The sequence below is a fragment of the Salmo salar genome, chromosome 24 (genome assembly GCF_965601325.2).
Source record: "Salmo salar chromosome 24, fSalSal1, whole genome shotgun sequence".
In the NCBI taxonomy this organism is placed as follows: domain Eukaryota; kingdom Metazoa; phylum Chordata; class Actinopteri; order Salmoniformes; family Salmonidae; genus Salmo; species Salmo salar.
The window spans coordinates 21,939,314-21,958,023 of NC_138314.1; the positions used below are offsets into that span (position 1 = coordinate 21,939,314).

The following is an 18,710-nucleotide window of genomic DNA, read 5'->3' on the forward strand; positions in this document are numbered from 1 at the left end:
AAGAGACAACTCTCACTAGGAAATCCATTATGATCAGCAATTTGTGCTGTATCTCTCAAATATGGACAATGCAGTCAGAGGCAAATTCCTGTTATCAAGTCACATTGATTATACAAAACTGGACATCTTGTTAGATGCGAGTTGAAATAGCTTTTCCCAGCTAAGAATGTTCAATATGCAGGCCAATGTGCACCCTGCTACCATAGATAAGGCAGAATGTCTCTCTCACACACATACCTTATGTTTTGATATTTTTTTAACCATCCTTGTATATATACACAAACACAACCATATGCAGGTCCTCATCAAGTCTATATACAAATTGTATAAGGTTGTAAGTAGAAGTTAAATACCCCTATATATTTAATATAAATTGTTAAATAACTTCCGGACAAAGTTGAATAAAAAGGTGCAATTATGACAGCACTATTTGAGGTAGATTGTGCTTTCTTTTATACTAGGGCTAGGCCTATTGAGTTGTACTGTATTTGGAATTTAGGGAAAAACAGTAACTTTATTTTTTAATGCTTGTATAAACACAATATTTACAAATCATACAATGGCTGCAAATGGCTAAACAGACAGGCACCACTCACCTTCTTACAGATAGTTTACAGAAAACATACCATCATTCATTTCCAACACATTGCTTATAAATAAGAACTTCCATAATTACTCAGTGTCCTCTTGTAGTGTGATGGAGCAGCCACAGATAACTTTAGACCAACAGTCAAAAGGGATTGGCTCTCATTTCAGTCTTGATTTGATCAAGTGAAAATATCCTATTAATTGAACTGGAATGACTGAAGAAAACAAAGAAAATAATCATTAAGCCAGGCTGTAATCTGGAAGCTTTGCAATAAGACTATAGTCAACAGTTCATTTTATCCCTGTACAATTAAACCTTTATCAGGCTGACACTGGGGATTCTCAGCATGAAGTCAATTTACACTGCAGCTCCCCTGCCATAATCTGTCAAAATTGACCCACCGCTCCTCTGGGAATCACCAGAATACTGTCATGTCAGATAGGTAGGCCCTCAATCCATGTACGATGTGTCCATGCCCTCACTGTCTGGGTGAAGCAGTCGCCCGGCCAGGCGTTCAATGTCATCCAGGCTGAGTTGCCGAAGTGAACGTTCATAATCCTTAAAGAGAAAGCAGTGTTAATCAATAGCTAGAGAAATATAAAATAATTCATACAGTACAAAAGTAGTTGTAACTACAGAGTCTCAGGTGAGAACATTCAGTGAATTATGTACTTCAGCGAAAGTACAGAGGGATGTTTTTAAACAGTTCATTGGTAATTATTGTAGCGTAGAAACAGAGCATTCAATGGGTGTGCATGCAAAGCAGCTTATATACTCCGAAATCAGAATAACGCATTTCCTGAGTGTTTTGTTTTTGTTGGTGAGCATGATAAGACCTATGGTTATGAACCAACAGCTGCCTACTCTTGTTAATGGAAATACTGTACCTTGACAAGCTGTTCTTGCACTTTAGCTGCATCTGCAGGGCTGAAATGCTTCGCCAGGACAGTGGACAGAGTCTGCCACACCCCACTGACAGCACTGCTACTGCTAGCCATCCCAGCCACACCACTCCTCTCCCCCGCAGGACGAACAACCAAATTTAACTTGGCCTCTGGCCCAATGGAATAATCACTCAATCGGTGTTCATCTGAAAAGAAAATTGACAAAGATGTGTATAGCTTTGTAATATACATTGAGTATACAAAATATGAAGAACACCTGCTCTTTCCATGACAGACTGACCAGGTGAAAGTTATGATCCCTTATTCATGTCACTTGTTAAATCCACTTCAAATCAGTGTAGATGAAGGGGAGGAGACAGGTTAAATAATTTTTAAGCCTTGAGACATGGATTGTGTATGTGTGGCATTCAGAGGGTGAATGGGCAAGACCAATTACTTAAGTAATTTGAACAGGGTTTGGTAGTAGGTGTAATGGTGCAGACGGTTTGTGTCAAGAACTGGTTGTCATCAAGGCAAAGGGTGGCTTGCGGCTGGATTTTTCACACAACAGTTTCCTACATGTACCAAGAATGGTCCACCACCCAATGGACATCCATCCAATTTCACACAACTGTGGGAAGCATTGGCGTCAACATGGGCCAGCATCCCTGTGAACGCTTTCGACACCTTGTCAAGTCCACGCCCTGACGAAGTGAGGCTGTTCTGAGGGAAAAAGTGGGGCGTGCAACTCAATATTAGGAAGGTGTTCCTAATGTTTACTATACTCAATGTATGTACAAGTATGGATGTTACAAAGAGTATTCAAACATGCAGCGGGTCAATGTGTAGCTTGGTAGATTCAGTGACTTGACGTCATCATACACAGTTGTCTACAACACCCCAGCTGTGTATGATTGTCATATGGCAGAGTCTAGGTAACTGGACTTTTCCGTTAACTACTAGCTACAGTAACGTTAGTTGGTGTAGGTACCTGCAAGGGCTTTCCCTTTGTAAAGCAATCGCTGCTGATTTGCAGGTATATTCAGACGTTCAGACACCAGTTCTTTCACAGTGGATACTTTTTCATCTTCTGTGACCTGAAATTGTGACAGATTAAACAACTGACATGTAATATTCGTGACTATATTGATGAGCTACTGCACAATTTATATAATTGAACAAAAATTCCTGGCATGCCGAGAGACAAAAGCAATGCTCAAACAATTGCAGAGCTGCTGACCTGTCTGCTCAGGCACATTTTCTTCACTAGCTAGCAAGGAGAGGAACGCGCACTAACGCCCTGAACCATAACTACAACGTTAGCTAGCCATCTTCACTACTAGTACGAACAAGAAAGCTACAGTAACTAGTTAGCTAGCTGACACTGCATTTGTAGCCAGCTAGCTATCATTTCATTAAGTTACAGCCCTGCTGTGAACAGCATATCTATCAAGACACTCCGTAGCTAACGTTAGCTAGCTACATAAAAAAAGATTAAAAACATATTTCTTTAAAAATGCTAACTAGCTAGTTTCCTAACTGTAACCTGTACTGAAGCCCGTGATGCAGGAAAACAACATTTGCAGCTGGCTAGCTTAGCTGCTAGCCAAACATAGCCACCGGCTCTTTTGCTCTGCTTACCTGTACGTTGCACTCCTTTCCTTGAAGTGGTTTTACAGTTAAAATCATTGTATTGACTGTGTAATTAAGAACGATTCGACGTTATTATATCAGGTTTGTTGTTTCTTCAAACAGGCCGAACCTTATCAAGAATCCATGTTCTAGTTACTTCCCTACTGCTTTTACTACTCAATATGTGCGTGCTGCCTCCTATTGTGTGGAGTATATTCGACCGGTCACTTATGGGGCTGGAGAAATGTTACTCTCAAATTCATAGATGGAACTATTGGTGCAAGGATAATTTGTGCATGATGATATTAAAATTGTTTAAAAAAAATGTCATCATGATAATTTTGTTATCGAGAGCATTACACAAATGTAATAGTATTTATTTATGTTATCGAGAGCATTACACAAACTGGAGCAACGAACCGCCCTTGCTGTCTCTGCCTGGCCGATTCCCCTCTCTCCACTGGGATTCTCTGACTATAACCCTATTACAGGGTCTGAGTCACTGGCTTACTGGTGCTCTTCCATGCCGTCCCTAGGAGGGGTGCGTCACTTGAGTGAGTTGAGTCACTGACGTGGTCTTCCTGTCTGGGTTGGCGCCCCCCTTGTGTTGTGCCATGGTAGAGATCTTTGTGGGCTATACTCAGCCTTGTCTCAGGATAGTAAGTTGGTGTTTGAAGATATCCCTCTAGTGGTGTGGGGGCTGTGCTTTGGCAATGTGGGTGGGGTTATATCCTGCCTGTTTGGCCCTGTCCGGGGGAACCATCGGATGGGGCCACAGTGTCTCCTGACCCCTCCTGTCTCAGCCTCCAGTATTTATGCTGCAGTAGTTTATGTGTCGGGGGGCTAGGGTCAGTCTGTTATATCTGGAGTATTTCTCCTGTCTTATCCGGTGTCCTGTGTGAATTTAAGTATGCTCTCTCTAATTCTCTCTTTCTTTCTTTCTTTCTTTCTTTCTTTCTTTCTTTCTTTCTTTCTTTCTTTCTTTCTTTCTTTCTTTCTTTCTTTCTTTCTTTCTTTCTTTCTTTCTCTCAGGGGACCTGAGCCCTGGGACCATGCCTCAGGACTACCTGGCATGATGACTCCTTGGTGTCCCCAGTCCACCTGGCTGTGCTGCTGCTCCAGTTTCAACTGTTCTGCCTGTGGCTATGGAACCCTGATCTGTTCACCGGACGTGCTACCTGTCCCAGACCTGCTGTTTTCAACTCTCTAGAGACAGCAGGAGCGGTAGAGATACTCTCAAAGATCGGTTATGAAAAGCCAACTGACATTTTCTCCTGAGGTGCTGACCTGGTGCACCCTCGACAACTACTGTGATTATTATTATTTGACCATGCTGGTCATTTATGAACATTTGAACATCTTGGCCATGTTCTGTTATAATCTCCACCCGGCACAGCCAGAAGAGGACTGGCCACCCCTCATAGCCTGGTTACTCTCTAGGTTTCTTCCTAGGTTTTGGCCTTTCTAGGGAGTTTTTCCTAGCCACCGTGCTTCTACACCTGCATTGTTTGCTGTTTGGGGTTTTAGGCTGGGTTTCTGTACAGCACTTTGTGGCATCAGCTGATGTAAGAAGGGCTATATAAATACATTTGATTTGATTTGATGTAGTAGTATTTCTTTATAACATTAGGTTATTAGAAATGTTGAACCTGCTCAGCAAATTCAGAAAAAAATCCTTACATATAGCCTTTATGCAATAGGGCTATGTGTACCACGATGCCAATTTGTAATATGATGACATGACATCCACGATTTTACCTACAAGAAACTTTGGAGAACAAACACCCCCTTACTATTGAGCGAGTCATGTAGGCTAATTAGTTACGAAAAACACTCTGAAAGGAGTGTGTCCCGTGTCTCGTGTCCCAATTAGGTACGAGAGCAATGTTGGGCGACGCGAGAGAACAGGGAATCTGAGAGCCAAGAGTAGCCTACTGGTGAGAGCGTTCAGGCGTCATCTATCCATAGTCTTTCTGTAGCTACACATATCCAATCTCCACTGACAGTATTGCAAGTGTCTGTGCTGCACCTGTCCATTCTTTTAAATCGAGCGAAAACAGAATCGAAAACAGTCAGCGACAGATGTGATTCAATTCGTTAAAACTAAAAGATAGACAGACTATACTGCAGGCATTCGATCCTCAGACTTTCTTGCTGATGTCCATCTGCTTAGACAGGTAGGTAAGTTATTTTACTTTGTGATTTTTTTTTTTTTGCTATGTGAAGTTAAAGTTGCATAACTGAATACATGTATACTCTTAAAAATGTGACATATTTTGTTGCGTACTATGCCTATTATTTAATCAACTGCATCCTTAGTAAGAAATTCGTTTTTGAGATGTCTTTTCAATCTAAGACAGTCTAATTAGAATGTTCTGAAATGAAACAAATAAAAAATGTACAATGTAACACACACTCTAAGTCTCTCATAATTCCCTTGCCGATCAGCTCTGCTCCGCTCTACAGAGGCAATGGGTACACTTCGAGACCTGCAGTTTGCCCTGCAACTGAAGATTGAGGAGCTTCGCCAGAGGGATACACTCATTGATGAGCTGGAGCTGGAGTTGGATGCCAAGGACGACTTGATTCGGAGGCTGCAGGGTGAACTGGACCGCTACAGGGCAACCATCACACCCCCAGAGTCTTCTGGAGCTATTGAAGGTAAAACATTATGCAAAAAGTATATCCACTTTTCAGGCAATGTTTTTCTTTTTCCACACCCTTTACTTTTTCCACATTTTGTTGTGTTACAGTCTGAAATAAAAATTGATGAATTTGAGATTTTGTGTCACAGGCCTACTTATACAGATTAATTAAAAATGAAAAGCTGAAATGTCTTGAGTCAATAAGTAACCAACCCCTTTGTTATGGCAAGCCTAAATAAGTTCAGGAGTAGAACTGTGCTCAACAAGTCACATCATAAGTTGCATGGACTCACTCTGTGTGTAATAATAGTATTTAACATGGTTTTTGAATGACTACCTCATCTCTGTACTCCACACATACGATTCAACCACAAAGACCTGGGAGGTTTTCCGATGCCTCACAAAGAAGGGCACCTATTGGTAGATGTGTAAAAAAAAACAGACATTGAATGTCCCTTTGAGCATGGTGAAGTTATTCACTACACTTTGGATGGTCTATCAATACACCCAGTCACTACAAAGCTACAGGCATCCTTCCTAACTCAGTTGCCGGAGACGAAGGAAAACGATCAGGGATTTCACCATGAGGCCAATGGTGACTTTAAAACTGTTACAGTTTAATGGCTGTGATAGGAGAAAACTGAGAATGGATCAACAATATTGTAGTTACTCCAAAGAAGGAAGCCTGTACAGAACTTAAGTAAAACAACCAAAAAATTGGCAAACAAAATGACTTTATGTCCTAAATACAAAGCATTATGTTTGGGGAAAATCTAAGACTTAAAATGCTTGTCTTGTAATGATGAACAACCAACTTGACAGAGCTTGAAGAATAAAACAAATAATAATGTGAAAATATTGTACAATCCAGCTGTGCAAAGCTCTTGAAGACTTACCCAGAAAGACGCACAGCTGTAATCGCTGCCAAAAGTGATTTTCGCATGTATTGACTCAGGCGTGTGAATTCTTATGTAAATTAGATATTTCATTTTCAATACATTTGCAAAAATGTTTTCAGGTTGTCATTATGGGGTATTGTGTGTAGATGGGTGAGAAAATAAGTCAAGGGGTATGAATACTTTCTGAAGGCGCTGTATTTCTATATGTGCAGACACAGGATACATTGTATTGAGTGTCTGAATATGATGATTTTTTTTCTTTTTTCTTTATTTAACTAGGCAAGTCAGTTAAGAACAAATTCTTATTTACAATGACGGCCTATATGGGGAATAGTGGGTTAACTGTCTTGTTCAGGAGCAGAACGACAGACTTTTACCTTGCCAGCTCGGGGATTCGATCCAGCAACGCTCTAACCACTAGGCTACCTGCAAATACACTTTGTTTGGCTATTTGTTGTTTTTAGACTTAAATTGTGCTCCTTATATGTTGCACAAAGAAAGTGAGCAGAGAAATATATGTATTTGCTTGTTTCAGGGAATTCTGCACAGTGTGAAGAGATCCAGAGAACCAGAAGAAAGACCATATTGTCAAAGCCCCTCACTCAGGATCCAAGGCAACTTGCTTTGGCCACCCTGAAAAGCTACAACAAAAGCCATCAGTGAGAGAACACACTAAAGACACCGTTAGCCTTGGCAACATTCCCTTTTAACTGTTCCACTTGAGAAATGTGCTCCTAAAGGCCCTTAAGGCTGATCAAGTGGTACCTGCACAGACACAAACGTCAATAAGGATTTTCATTGATTTATACACACTGTATGAAACTTGGCTCAAGGCTTTAGAGCCTTTGTTGTCAAACACTAGCCACAGTGAAATTACTTATTGATTGCCTCACACACTCTTTACTCCTTCAGGTCACAGGAGCTGATTCAAACCTCCTTTTTAGAGAATGACTTTCTAAAGAACCTGGAAAGTGGGCAAATCCTGGCTATAATGGACTGTATGTACCCCACCACGGTCAACCAAGGCTGCTGCGTCATTCATGAGGGAGACAGTGGAACTCTTGCCTATGTTCTAGAAGGTAACAAGTTAAATCAACAGTGGTTTAAAAGTGGTGAGTATAGTGTGGATTGGCAATACAGTCACTTCAAGGTCTTCTTGAATTTCCATGCATAGCCCCACTCTCAAAAGGAGGACTTAAGTATTCCCAAAGTCCCCAAGGTATAGTAATTGCTCAAGGTGTTTTGGTGAATGATTCTTTGAGCACTTGGTTCCACAATCTAAGAGCAGACACTTCTTGGTCTTTCATGTATGTTGATTGTTCGTTTTTTAAGTTTACTCAGAGATGTGCCCAGTAAATGTTACTCAAGTACACATCTCCCCCCTCCTCATTTCCTCCTCCCTCTGGCTCAAGTTGAGTTGGTATGCTCCTCTGTTAGTGCCGTCTGGCGCAATGAGGGGGAATGTTAGAATGACCTGTTTCTGGAAAGAGAGAGGGAGAGATGGTGTTGTGCATGATAAGCGGCATACAAAATGTTTAATGTCAGACAGGGACAGGGCAAGAGGCCCATTCATGATCGGCCCTGGTTTGCAATGCTCATTGATGCTGGAGCTCAGGCATTTCTCCTGCTACCCTCATATCTGATGTGACAGGCAATCGGGCATGGTTGTCCAATTTGCTTTTCTTGTTACCTGAGCCCTAGACTGTTTCTGTTTCTGCTGTGCTGTTGTAGATGAAAGTGTCTCTACCTGACACATGGCATATCTCAGACAGCTGCGTTCATCTGATTGTGTAAGTCACACTCCCTGTCAGCACCTGCAGCTGGGAGCTGGGTGAGGGGGGCTGAGCTAACGTGTGGTCACACCTCCTCAGCTGCCACCCTGCTGTTTCTATGGACGCCTCAGACTGCCATCACCGTCCTTTACCATCCTCCTCTGAAGGAGATCAAACAGCAACTGCACTGTCATACACACACATAGTCTAACACACACATGCCAATGCCATAAACACACACATGCAAACATAAACATGCACAAAGGTAAACACATACATGCATACTTAAACATAAGGACACCACGTATTGCTGCAACATCACTGGTGCACTTTGATTTTAAGCATTTGTAATCTGTTGATAACAATATATTCTGTATTTGCTACATTGTGTATTTGTGTTTAAATGGGCATTTAACAGAGGGGAAGATGGAGATGACCAAGGATGCCAATAAGCTTCTCACAATTGAACCAGGAAAAGTGTTTGGAGAATTGGCACTCCTGTACAGCTGCACCTACACCTACACTATATCAGGTACTGGAGCATTGTGCATGGAGTGTTGTGTAGTGTGGTTGTTCTATTCCTTTTGTAACAACAGCTGAAGTGAATGCAAAACATGTTGTCTTGAAATCCTTTCACAATTTTGCTGTGCTTGGATTGATTTTTCATTGGTCTAAAAAATGATTGTTCAAGAGAGCATCACCATCACAGACCAGCCTATTCCTCACAGCTGAGTAGATTTGGTGTCAGATTGGGAAGTTCTGTAGAATTTCAAATCAAAATAACTTTTTCAAACACTACATCACAGCTTCAAACACTACACTCCTCTGAGATGTGCGGAATAAGAAAACATATCTTTGGCTCATAAATGACCTGACTGCCTAACTCATCTCCTTTCTCAGTTCTCCTACTATTTATATAGTTTACTTGGAAATGGAAATTAACATACGCACATATGTATAATGATATATCAAAACAACACATTTTATTTGGTTACACATTTTCTCTTTATTGATTTCACTGCACTTTTCCTCATGACTGACCAAATATCCTCTCAACGAGACCTATTATTGCTCAGTGACTTGCACTTGATTTTCTCAATGGAAAATTAAATGTGTGCTATCGTCTCTCTACACTGTCTGTGCCCATAGCCCACTGGGAAACGCAGCCACTGCTGCTCACATCTGACCTGCTTTCACAAAGAAATAGGTTGACGGAATGGACAGAATCAGTGCAAATGAAAAAAATCTGTTCATTTCTCCCCCTCTTATAGTGTTTCCTTTGTCATCCTCCTGTCCTCTTTTCCACTGTGCCACCATGTCCATTTTCTCTTTCAGTGCATTGCCGGTTTCCTGTTTAATTGTATAGTACATTTATCTTTCAGTCAATCTCCCTCTCCCTATCTGTTCTCACAGCAACATTTCAATTTATGTTTCTTCTCTTTCTTCTGTATGCACTCTTCCCAACCCATTCCCTGGTTCTCCTGGCTGACCTGAAATTACTTTCCCTTTTTATGCCATCAAAGAACATCAATAAAGCTTTCTATCCTGTAGTCTAAAATCACTCTAACAGTAAGAGGTTTAGGTGAAAAAATGTGTTCCCTGATTTGACATTCATGGTCACACAGGTTGTTCTTCCCAGAAAATGGCAAAGAGTATGACATTTAAAAGGGTTAGACTAATATCTGACATTCACATTTTAGACTCAAATATACACGTCACAATTCCCACCAAGTGGGTTAACCCTATTGGCACGATAGGGTGTTTGCCTTTTCACATCAGTGACCTGGGTTCGCTTCCCTGCCTAGCTGCCCTACCGTTCAGTACATTGGTGTCCGAAGTGGGATGGCAGTCGTCGAGACCATGGGAACGCATGGCCAGACGTGTGAGGGGGCTGCAGTAGTGATGAAGCACGGGGACATGCCTTCCCGTTCGAAGGCAGCAGTGTAGTGACCCTTGCTATATGAACCACGTTAGAATTCCCACCAAGTGGGTTAACCCTATTGGCGCAGTGCGTAGGCCAGCGACCCGGGTTCACTTCCCTGCCGTTCGCTACAATACTACGTACCATCTAAAGAGAACAATGGCATGTTGATTTCCCACTGTGCTTTCATTACCAACTTAAATAATGGCATGATTGGGAGGGGAAGGACTAGAAGGATGGGAGTTGTACGACCAGTACAGGACGGAGGCTCCTGGTCGCACAAAGCCCTGCTGAATCAATTCATCTGAATCATTATTAATTTACAACATCTCTATCAGAGTTCCATTACTGTCTGCCCACAGAACAGACAAAGGAAGAGAGGAAGGCTGCGTGGGGAATGTAATCTATAATCTGTCCTCCTTATTCTTTTATCCACAACACTTTCAAAGAAAGGATCACAAACACTCAGACATTCCTTTTAAGAGTACAGGAAACATTTATAGCAGTGTTATGTAACTGTGTTTTTAGGAGTAAATTGTTTGTAGAGCCTCGTTTGCAAACCCGGCCTTGACATCTATTTATAGAGATGAAAATGTTGTGAAATAGAAGACATTTGCTAAGTCCCCTAGCCTTACATTGTAATGCAACAGAGGGTACTATCTATAATACTAACATAAACTGTAAGGGTAAGAATTACAATTTCCACTCAACACACATACGGTATACTCACAGAATACAGAATACATTCATCCCTAAAGATATTTCTGTTTCTTCCTACCACTGCTTTTGACATTGTGTGATTTGGAAGATCTTCTTTACCATTCCCTGTCTTTCTCTGCAGCCCTAAAAAACAGCATGTTGTGGGTAATTGACCGGCAGAGCTTTCAGACCATCATGGTGCAGAGTGGCCTCAGCAGACTGGCCCAGTTCAGAGAGCTCCTCTGCAGGTCAATACCACCCTCATCACTACACAAGGAAAATATATATCTGTGTAAAATTGAATATACATATTTGTGTAGAATTGACACTAATCTACAATCTACGCCACTAAAGTAGAACTGTTAAAATGTAATATGTTGTGAGTCAGTCGTCCTGCTGTTTGTGTGTTTGTCTGGCTGCAGAGTACCCTTCCTGCGCTCACTGCCAGAGGATGTGCTCATGAAAGTGTCTGATATTTTGGAAGAGGTACAGAACATGAATCTATTATACACATTCACTCCTCAGATTCACTAACACAACATTCTGTAGAAAAGCCATGTTCCACAAACAGAATCTAGCTAGCTAATGATTTTTGTATGTCTTCCAAATAATTATTACCCATCTGCTATGCATTCTCTGTTGACAGTTTACAGGCATATTTGCATTGCATTGGTGGCCTAATCAGGTTGGCACACAGACAACATATCTGTGTTGATTGGTTGGTGATGTACACATGCCAGGATTCTAAACATCTCACATGCTACATATCCCTTCTCCCCCTGCTGTCATACTGTTACTTATATCTAACTCCCATAACTCCCATCATTTTCCCATCTATCCACCATCTCTCACCTGTCTGTCTCAACAGAGTCGCTACAGTGAAGGTGATTATATTATTCGCCAGGGTGCCACAGGGGACACGTTCTACATCATCAGTAGTGGCCAGGTAAGGATGAGGATGGCTGAACCTTACCTTGAACTCAATAAACAAGCTTCAACTAGTGGAGGACAGAAATAGGCATCTGCAGGGGTTAGTCTGACACAACAACTGTACTGGCACAGATGGTGCTAATTAATCCGTGCATCGCCACATTTCAAAGATGGCATGAAAGAGACAAGATAGATAAGCCGTCTCTACCCCCTCTATCTGCCTCCCGACCTAGGTGAAGGTGACAGAGAACAAGTCAGCCAATGAAGAGGCAGTACTCCTGTCAACTCTCTCTGAGGGCCATTGGTTTGGAGAGAAAGCACTGAGGGGGTGAGAAACAGTAATACATCATGTGCTTTTATCCAAAGGTCTGTTATACAGCAGCTTACATTCGTACACATTACATGGCTTGATATACATTGACATACTAGCTCTCTCGTATCACAAATCTCAATAACCACTAGACAGTTGTAGTTACAGAGTAATAGAACATACATACATTATACTGTATGTATAATTCAGCTATTACTAAGCCAACATTGTCCAAGTTTGATTGACGGAATCATCTGGGGAATGAGACATACTCTCTCCATTTGATTGCATTTTGCTCATCATGTTGTCCCTCATAATCAACTACAATCAATAGGACAGTGTGAGCTAGTGCAATATGCAAATTCATAATGAAACTATGGAGGTCAATGGATTTGAGAAAATGATAGTAATAAAAGCAACACAGGGTCTCACAGATTTCAAAACAATATTCTGAGCGATAACATTTTCTGTCTGCATGGTGTCAGTGCTGTTGTCATTTATTGCAATGCCATTTTGATAACCTTTCAATTACAAACCTTTTGTTCGATTTCCAGAGAGGATGTGCGGACAGTGAATGTAATTGCTGCTGGTGATGTCACATGCCTGGTTGTGGATAGAGAGTAAGTGATTTGTTTAGACTATGGCATGATTATTTAAGAATGTTGGACTTTCTGCTTCAATCTTATTTGTAGAATATGTAGTACAGATCTCCAACATGCACACTATGCCCCACCACAGTGACCCCCAAGCACACAATGCCCCACCACAGTGACCCCCAAGCACACAATGCCAGTATAGTTTTTCTAAGCCACTTTGTTATGATGTGAAAATTGTTAAAAATGTTTTAAGTGACCTGAGACCATATCATCTTTCATCAGGTCTTTCAAAAAGATCATAGGTTTGGTAGAGGACAGTCATAATGTGCACAAGAGCAGCGAACTCAAAGGCCAGTAAGTAGCAACTGAAACTATAGGTAACACTTTCCAGCCAACAGGTATATTGCGTTAGTACTTGTTATAAGCATGGTATAAACCTTTATAATGTCTTATCATAAGGCTTACATGTTTTGTCTCTCTATCTCTCTGTTTATATTTTAATGAGCCTTGATCCAAATGAACCATTTTTATGGATTTAACCTTTATTTAGAACAAGTAAAGCAGCATTGGCTAATTCATCATTTCCATGTGAGCAGGTCAGAGGAAGATGCAGCTCTCCTATCCAACGCGTCTCTCAGAGATTTCCAGGTCATCTGTAACCTAGGAGAGGGAGAAACCGGTCATTCAGAGCTGGTGAGTTGTTTCAAGTTTTATTAGTAGTATGTACGGGATATGCATGGAATACATCATCCAAGGAAATGCTTACTTGCAGGTTCCTTCTTGACAATGCAACAACAATAAATAATAATAAAAGATAAGAATACAAACATATAGTAAATGGCAGTAGAATAGAATAAACATTTTAGCATAAGTATTATACAGGAAGGCACAATTTATAGTCCAATATTTACACGTGTATTGGGGAAGGGGGACAGTGTATAAACTGAGCCGTATAACAAGAGTCTGTTAGCAGCACTTGTGTGTGTGTGTAGCATGAATGTATACGCGTGTGTGTATGTCTGTCTGGGTGTGTGCATGACTGAGGGCATGTGTGCTAAGGTGCAGAGAATCAGAGCAGATGGTCAGTCCAGTTCAATTGTTCAGCAGTCTGATGGCTTGTAGATAGAAACTGTCTCTGAACCTGTTGGTATCAGACCTCATGCTCCGATACCGTCTGTCCAATGGTAAGGGAGAGAACAGTTCGTGGCTGGGGTTTGTGGGGCCCTTGAGGATGCTGTGTGACTTCCTCAGGCACCGTTTCAAGTAGATGTCCTGGATGGGTGGGAGCACGGTCCCAGTGATGTACTGGGCTGTTTTCATCACCCGCAGGAGGGGCTCTCAATGGTGCAGAGGTAGTATTTGGAGAGAATTTCTTCAGCCGCCTTAAGAAGTAGAGACTCTGTTGCGCCCTCTTGACAAGAATGGTGGTGGTGTTGGTCCATGACAAGTCCTCTGTGATGTGGACGCAGAGGAACTTAAAACTCGTGACTCTCTCTACTGCAATCCCGTTGATGCCGAACAGGTCAACAATCAACTCCTTTGTTTTTCTGACGTTGAGGTCTTTGTCATGTCACCATAATGCCAGTTCACTTACCTCCACCCCATAGGGTGACTTGTCGTTGTTAGTTATCAGGCCTACAACCGCGGTGTCATCAGCAAACTTGAGGAGTTGGTGTAGTGCAAAGCCACGCAGTCGTGGGTGAACAGGGAGTACAGCAGAGGACTGAGGACACACATCTGGGGGGGCCCTGTGTTAAGAGAGTGTAATCACTTGGTGGTCGGGAGCAGTGAGAGTATTCCTGGATGGTTGGGTATTGTCTGCCTCGAAGCGAGCATAGAATGTGTTAAGTTTGTCTGTGAGGGAGGCTTCGGTGGGCAACGTACAGCTGTATTTACAGCTGGATTTGTGATGCGAGTCTGAGTTGTCGACCATCAATTCAAGTTTGAGTCTGTATTGTTGTTTTGCGTCCCGAATGTATTGAGCTCATACCTGCTTGTCTTGTATGCGCTGTGCACAGCCGAGTCATCAGGGTTTGTTCTGCTGACATTGAATGCTGAAATACGGGCTCTCACCATTGTACGGATATCGCCGTTCATCCATGGTTTTTGATTGGGGTATGTCCGGATTATTATTGTGGGTACAACATCATCAACACATATCCTAATGAAGCCTGTGACTGACGATGTATATTAATGTTGATGGATGAGTCCTGGGTGGATGAATTTTTGAACATATTCCAAGCATTATTCTCAAAACAATTCTGCAGCATTGAGTCTGCCTCCTCTGTCCAGCGCCTCACTATTCTCTGTGTTGGTGGCTCCCTCTTGAGTTTCTGCTTGTAGGCGGGAAGTAGGAATACCGACGTGGTCTAATTGGCCGAAGTTGGGAGTAAGTAGTGGGTCAAGCTTGAAACTGTGTCAGTAAATCCCAGTGCATTATTGGCTGGTTTTCATGTTGCTTTTAATGGATTAACCTACATGTTGATGTTTTTGCATTCCTTCTAGGTACAGCTTAAGACCAACACCAACTGCCCGTTCACCATGAGGGTGTTGAGGAAGCATCAGATCCTAAGCACTGCTCAACAGGAGTGCATCCTGAGGGAAAGACACATCCTCATGGCAGCTCATAGTCCATTCATCGTCAGGTGTGCTGTGCACCCAACCACCAGCCAAACATACCTAGGACGGGATTCAAACCTATCGCTAGTTATAGGCATTGTGGCTTAGGCAATGTTCCCACGTTCGCGGAGATCCCATTCACTGTATTAATGCTGCATATATCGGCTCTTTTTTTTTCTTCTCAATCACCTGCGATCGGACTGAATCCTTGCACTAATCTTAGATTGGTTAACTCACTATATGCTTATCAACTGGACAACACCTGTGTTTTCTTTGCCACTCCTAGGTTACACCGTACCTTCCGAGATGCAAAGTGCCTATACATGCTGACAGAAGCTTGTCTAGGTGGTGAGCTCTGGAATCTACTGAAAGACAGGTACTGCTAACTTCACTACTGTCTACTACATGTTATTTTTGTATATTTTACAGTATGGATTTTATAACTGAATTGATAGTGTTTGAATTCTTATTTTTAGGGCACAACATTAGTATGTCCCACTTTCTAATCACTATTGTGCTCTTGTTCCTACATTTCAGAGGCTCGTTTGATGACAGTAGCACACGTTTTTACACTGCCTGTGTTGTTGAGGCCCTTATCTTCCTGCACCACAACAGTATCGCATACAGGGATCTGAAGCCTGAGAATGTAGTTCTGGACCAGCGTGGATATGCCAAAGTGGTAACATGACTAGAGCTCCTTTCACTGCATTTCAAACCCACACAAGATGGAGAAGGGTACATTCTTAGAATGTAATATAGTAATTGTCAATTTTGCACAAGGTTACACAAAGAAATATAGTACTTTCAAAGGTTACATTTACAGTGCATTCGGAAAGTATTCAGACCCCTTTATTTTTTACACATTTTGTTACGTTACAGCCTTATTCTAAAATTGATTAAATCGCCCCCCCAATCAATCTACACACAATACCTGGCCACTCTACCATCAGGGAGGTGACCAAGAACCTGATGGTCTCTCTGACAGAGCTCCAGAATTCATCTGTGGAGATGGGAGAACCTTCCAGAAGGACAACCATCTCTGCAGCATTCCACCAATCAGGCCCTAATGGTAGAGTGGCCCACTTGGAGTTTGCCAAAAGACAACTAAAGACTCTCAGATCATGAGAAACAAGATTCTCTGGTCTAATGAAACCAAGATTGAACTATTTGGCCTGAATGCCAAGAGTCACATCTTGAGGAAACCAGGCACCGCTCATCACCTGGCCAATACCATCCCTACAGGTGGTGGCAGCATCATGCTGTGCGGATGATTTTCAGCAGCAGGGACTGGGAGATTAGTGAGGATTGAGGGAAAGATGAACGGAGCAAAGTACAGAGATCCTTGATGAAAACCTGCTCCATAGCGCTCAGGACCTCAGACTGGGGGGAAGGTTCACCTTCCAACAGGACAACGACCCTAAGCACACAGCCAACACAACGCAGGAGTGGCTTTGGGACAAGTCTCTGAATGTCCTTGAGTGACCCAGCCAGAGCCTGGACTTGAACCCGATCGAACATCTCTGGAAAGACCTGAAAATAGCTGTGCAGCGACACTCCCCATCCGACCTGACGGAGCTTGAGAGGATCTGCAGAGAATAATGGGAGAGCTTGTAGCGTCATACCCAAGAAGACACAAGGCAGTAATCACTGCCAAAGTTGCTTCAACAAAGAACTGAGAAAAGGGTCTAAATACTTATGTAAATGTCATATTTCCGTTTGTTTTGTTTTTATACATTTTCAAAAAATTCTAAAAACCTGTTTTTGCTTTGTCACTATGGGGTATTGTGGGTAGATTGATGAAGAAAAAAAACAATATAATACATTTTAGAATAAGGCTGTAATGTAACAAAATGGGGGTAAAATCAAGGAGTCTGAATAATCTATGGAAAATATCACTTTGGAAAATATATGTTATGGATCCATTGAGATACTGAACATCGATATTCATGACTTGACTGTGCTACTATTCCTAGGTGGGGTTTGGTTGTGCTAAGAAAGTGGGCTTGGGTAAGAAAACGTGGACGTTCTGTGGCACACCTGACTATGTGGCCCCTGAGATAATCCTGAACAAGGGGCACAGTGTGTCTGCAGATCTCTGGTCTCTAGGCGTCTTCGTGTTTGAACTGCTGAGTGGAAGGTGCGATTATAAGACAGTTCATTTCTCTCCAGAGCTCCAGTTTTTTGTTCTCGTCTCTGTCAGTCATTCTCGTAGATGTCTCTTCCCAATCTTTACCTTTCCAGTCTCCCATTCTGTGGCCCTGATCCTATGAAGACTTTCACAGCCACCATCCGTGGGATTGACCTGGTTGAATTCCCAAAAACCATCAGTAAGAGTGCCTCAAGCCTGATCAAGAAGCTCTGCAGGTGTGACACATTAAGCAATGACTGAAAACAGACATTCATTGTATCACACTTCCTCAGCTATTAGTTGTGTGTCATGATGACTCTCTGTCCTGGTCTCTCAGGAACAACCCTGCAGAGAGACTGGGGAACCAGAGAAACGGGGCCAAGGACATCCAGAAGCACAAGTAAGATGAAAGGCTGAGATGAAAACATCAGACTGTGTCAATGTCATCTATATAGCAGCAGCTTATAGTCTTTTATCTTGTTCTTTCTTTCAGGTGGTTTGAAGGTTTCAACTGGGAAGGACTTCGCAAAGGCACTTTGTCTCCACCAATCATACCGAAAGTAAGTACTTGGCAGAGCTACAGTTGAAGGTCGGAGGTTTACATACACCTTAGCCAAATACATGTAAACTCAGTTTTTCACAATTCCTGACATTTAATCCTAGTAAAAATTCCCTGTCTTAGGTCAGTTAGGATCACCACTTTATTTTAAGAATGTGAAATATCAGAATAATAGTAGAGAATGATTTATTTGAGCTTTTATTTCTTTCATCACATTCCCAGTGGGTCAGAGGTTTACATACACTTATTAGTATGTGGTAGCATTGCCTTTAAATGATTTATCTTGGGTCAAACGTTTCGGGTAACCTTCCACAAGCTTTCCACAATAAGTTGGGTGAATTTTGGCCCATTCCTTACTGACAGAGCTGGTGTAACTGAGTCAGGTTTGTAGGCCTCCTTGCTCCCACACACTTTTTCAGTTCTGCCCACAACTTTTCTATGGGATTGAGGTCAGGGCTTTGTGATGGCCACTCCAATACCTTGACTTTATTGTCCATAAGCCATTTTGCCACAACTTTGGAAGTACA

General features: G+C 42.1%; 2 protein-coding genes across 2 annotated transcripts; one reads left to right on the top strand and one right to left on the bottom strand.

The window, feature by feature from the left end:
• Positions 1 to 494: 494 nt before the first annotated feature.
• LOC106585593 (ubiquitin-like protein 4A-A) lies at positions 495 to 3,292 on the bottom strand. The gene is made up of 4 exons (XM_014171977.3): positions 3,115 to 3,292; positions 2,465 to 2,570; positions 1,477 to 1,679; positions 495 to 1,147 (listed from the first exon to the last, which is right to left on the bottom strand). The coding sequence occupies exons 1-4, from the start codon at positions 3,160 to 3,162 to the stop codon at positions 1,040 to 1,042; spliced, it is 465 nt and encodes a 154-aa protein (XP_014027452.1). The 5' UTR covers positions 3,163 to 3,292; the 3' UTR covers positions 495 to 1,039.
• A 2,284-nt stretch (positions 3,293 to 5,576) lies between these two features.
• On the top strand, positions 5,577 to 18,211 carry LOC106585592 (cGMP-dependent protein kinase 1). Its single transcript, XM_014171973.3, has 18 exons — positions 5,577 to 5,766; positions 7,185 to 7,308; positions 7,562 to 7,728; positions 8,840 to 8,953; positions 11,184 to 11,289; positions 11,464 to 11,527; positions 11,910 to 11,987; positions 12,205 to 12,299; positions 12,836 to 12,901; positions 13,160 to 13,231; positions 13,474 to 13,570; positions 15,383 to 15,522; positions 15,783 to 15,872; positions 16,034 to 16,175; positions 17,470 to 17,633; positions 17,738 to 17,860; positions 17,962 to 18,024; positions 18,118 to 18,211. The coding sequence occupies exons 1-18, from the start codon at positions 5,577 to 5,579 to the stop codon at positions 18,209 to 18,211; spliced, it is 1,989 nt and encodes a 662-aa protein (XP_014027448.3).
• Positions 18,212 to 18,710: the final 499 nt, after the last annotated feature.

Excerpts from the sequence above, each read along its gene's own strand:
- LOC106585592 (XM_014171973.3), top strand. The coding sequence starts at position 5,577 with ATGGGTACACTTCGAGACCTGCAGTTTGCCCTGCAACTGAAGATTGAG. Across the intron at positions 17,634-17,737 it reads TTTGAACTGCTGAGTGGAAG|TCTCCCATTCTGTGGCCCTG; the intron begins GTGCGATTATAA and ends TTACCTTTCCAG. Across the intron at positions 18,025-18,117 it reads AAGGACATCCAGAAGCACAA|GTGGTTTGAAGGTTTCAACT; the intron begins GTAAGATGAAAG and ends TCTTTCTTTCAG.
- LOC106585593 (XM_014171977.3), bottom strand. The coding sequence starts at position 3,162 with ATGATTTTAACTGTAAAACCACTTCAAGGAAAGGAGTGCAACGTACAG. Across the intron at positions 1,680-2,464 it reads CAAAGGGAAAGCCCTTGCAG|ATGAACACCGATTGAGTGAT; the intron begins GTACCTACACCA and ends TTTTCTTTTCAG. Across the intron at positions 1,148-1,476 it reads TGCAAGAACAGCTTGTCAAG|GATTATGAACGTTCACTTCG; the intron begins GTACAGTATTTC and ends TTTCTCTTTAAG.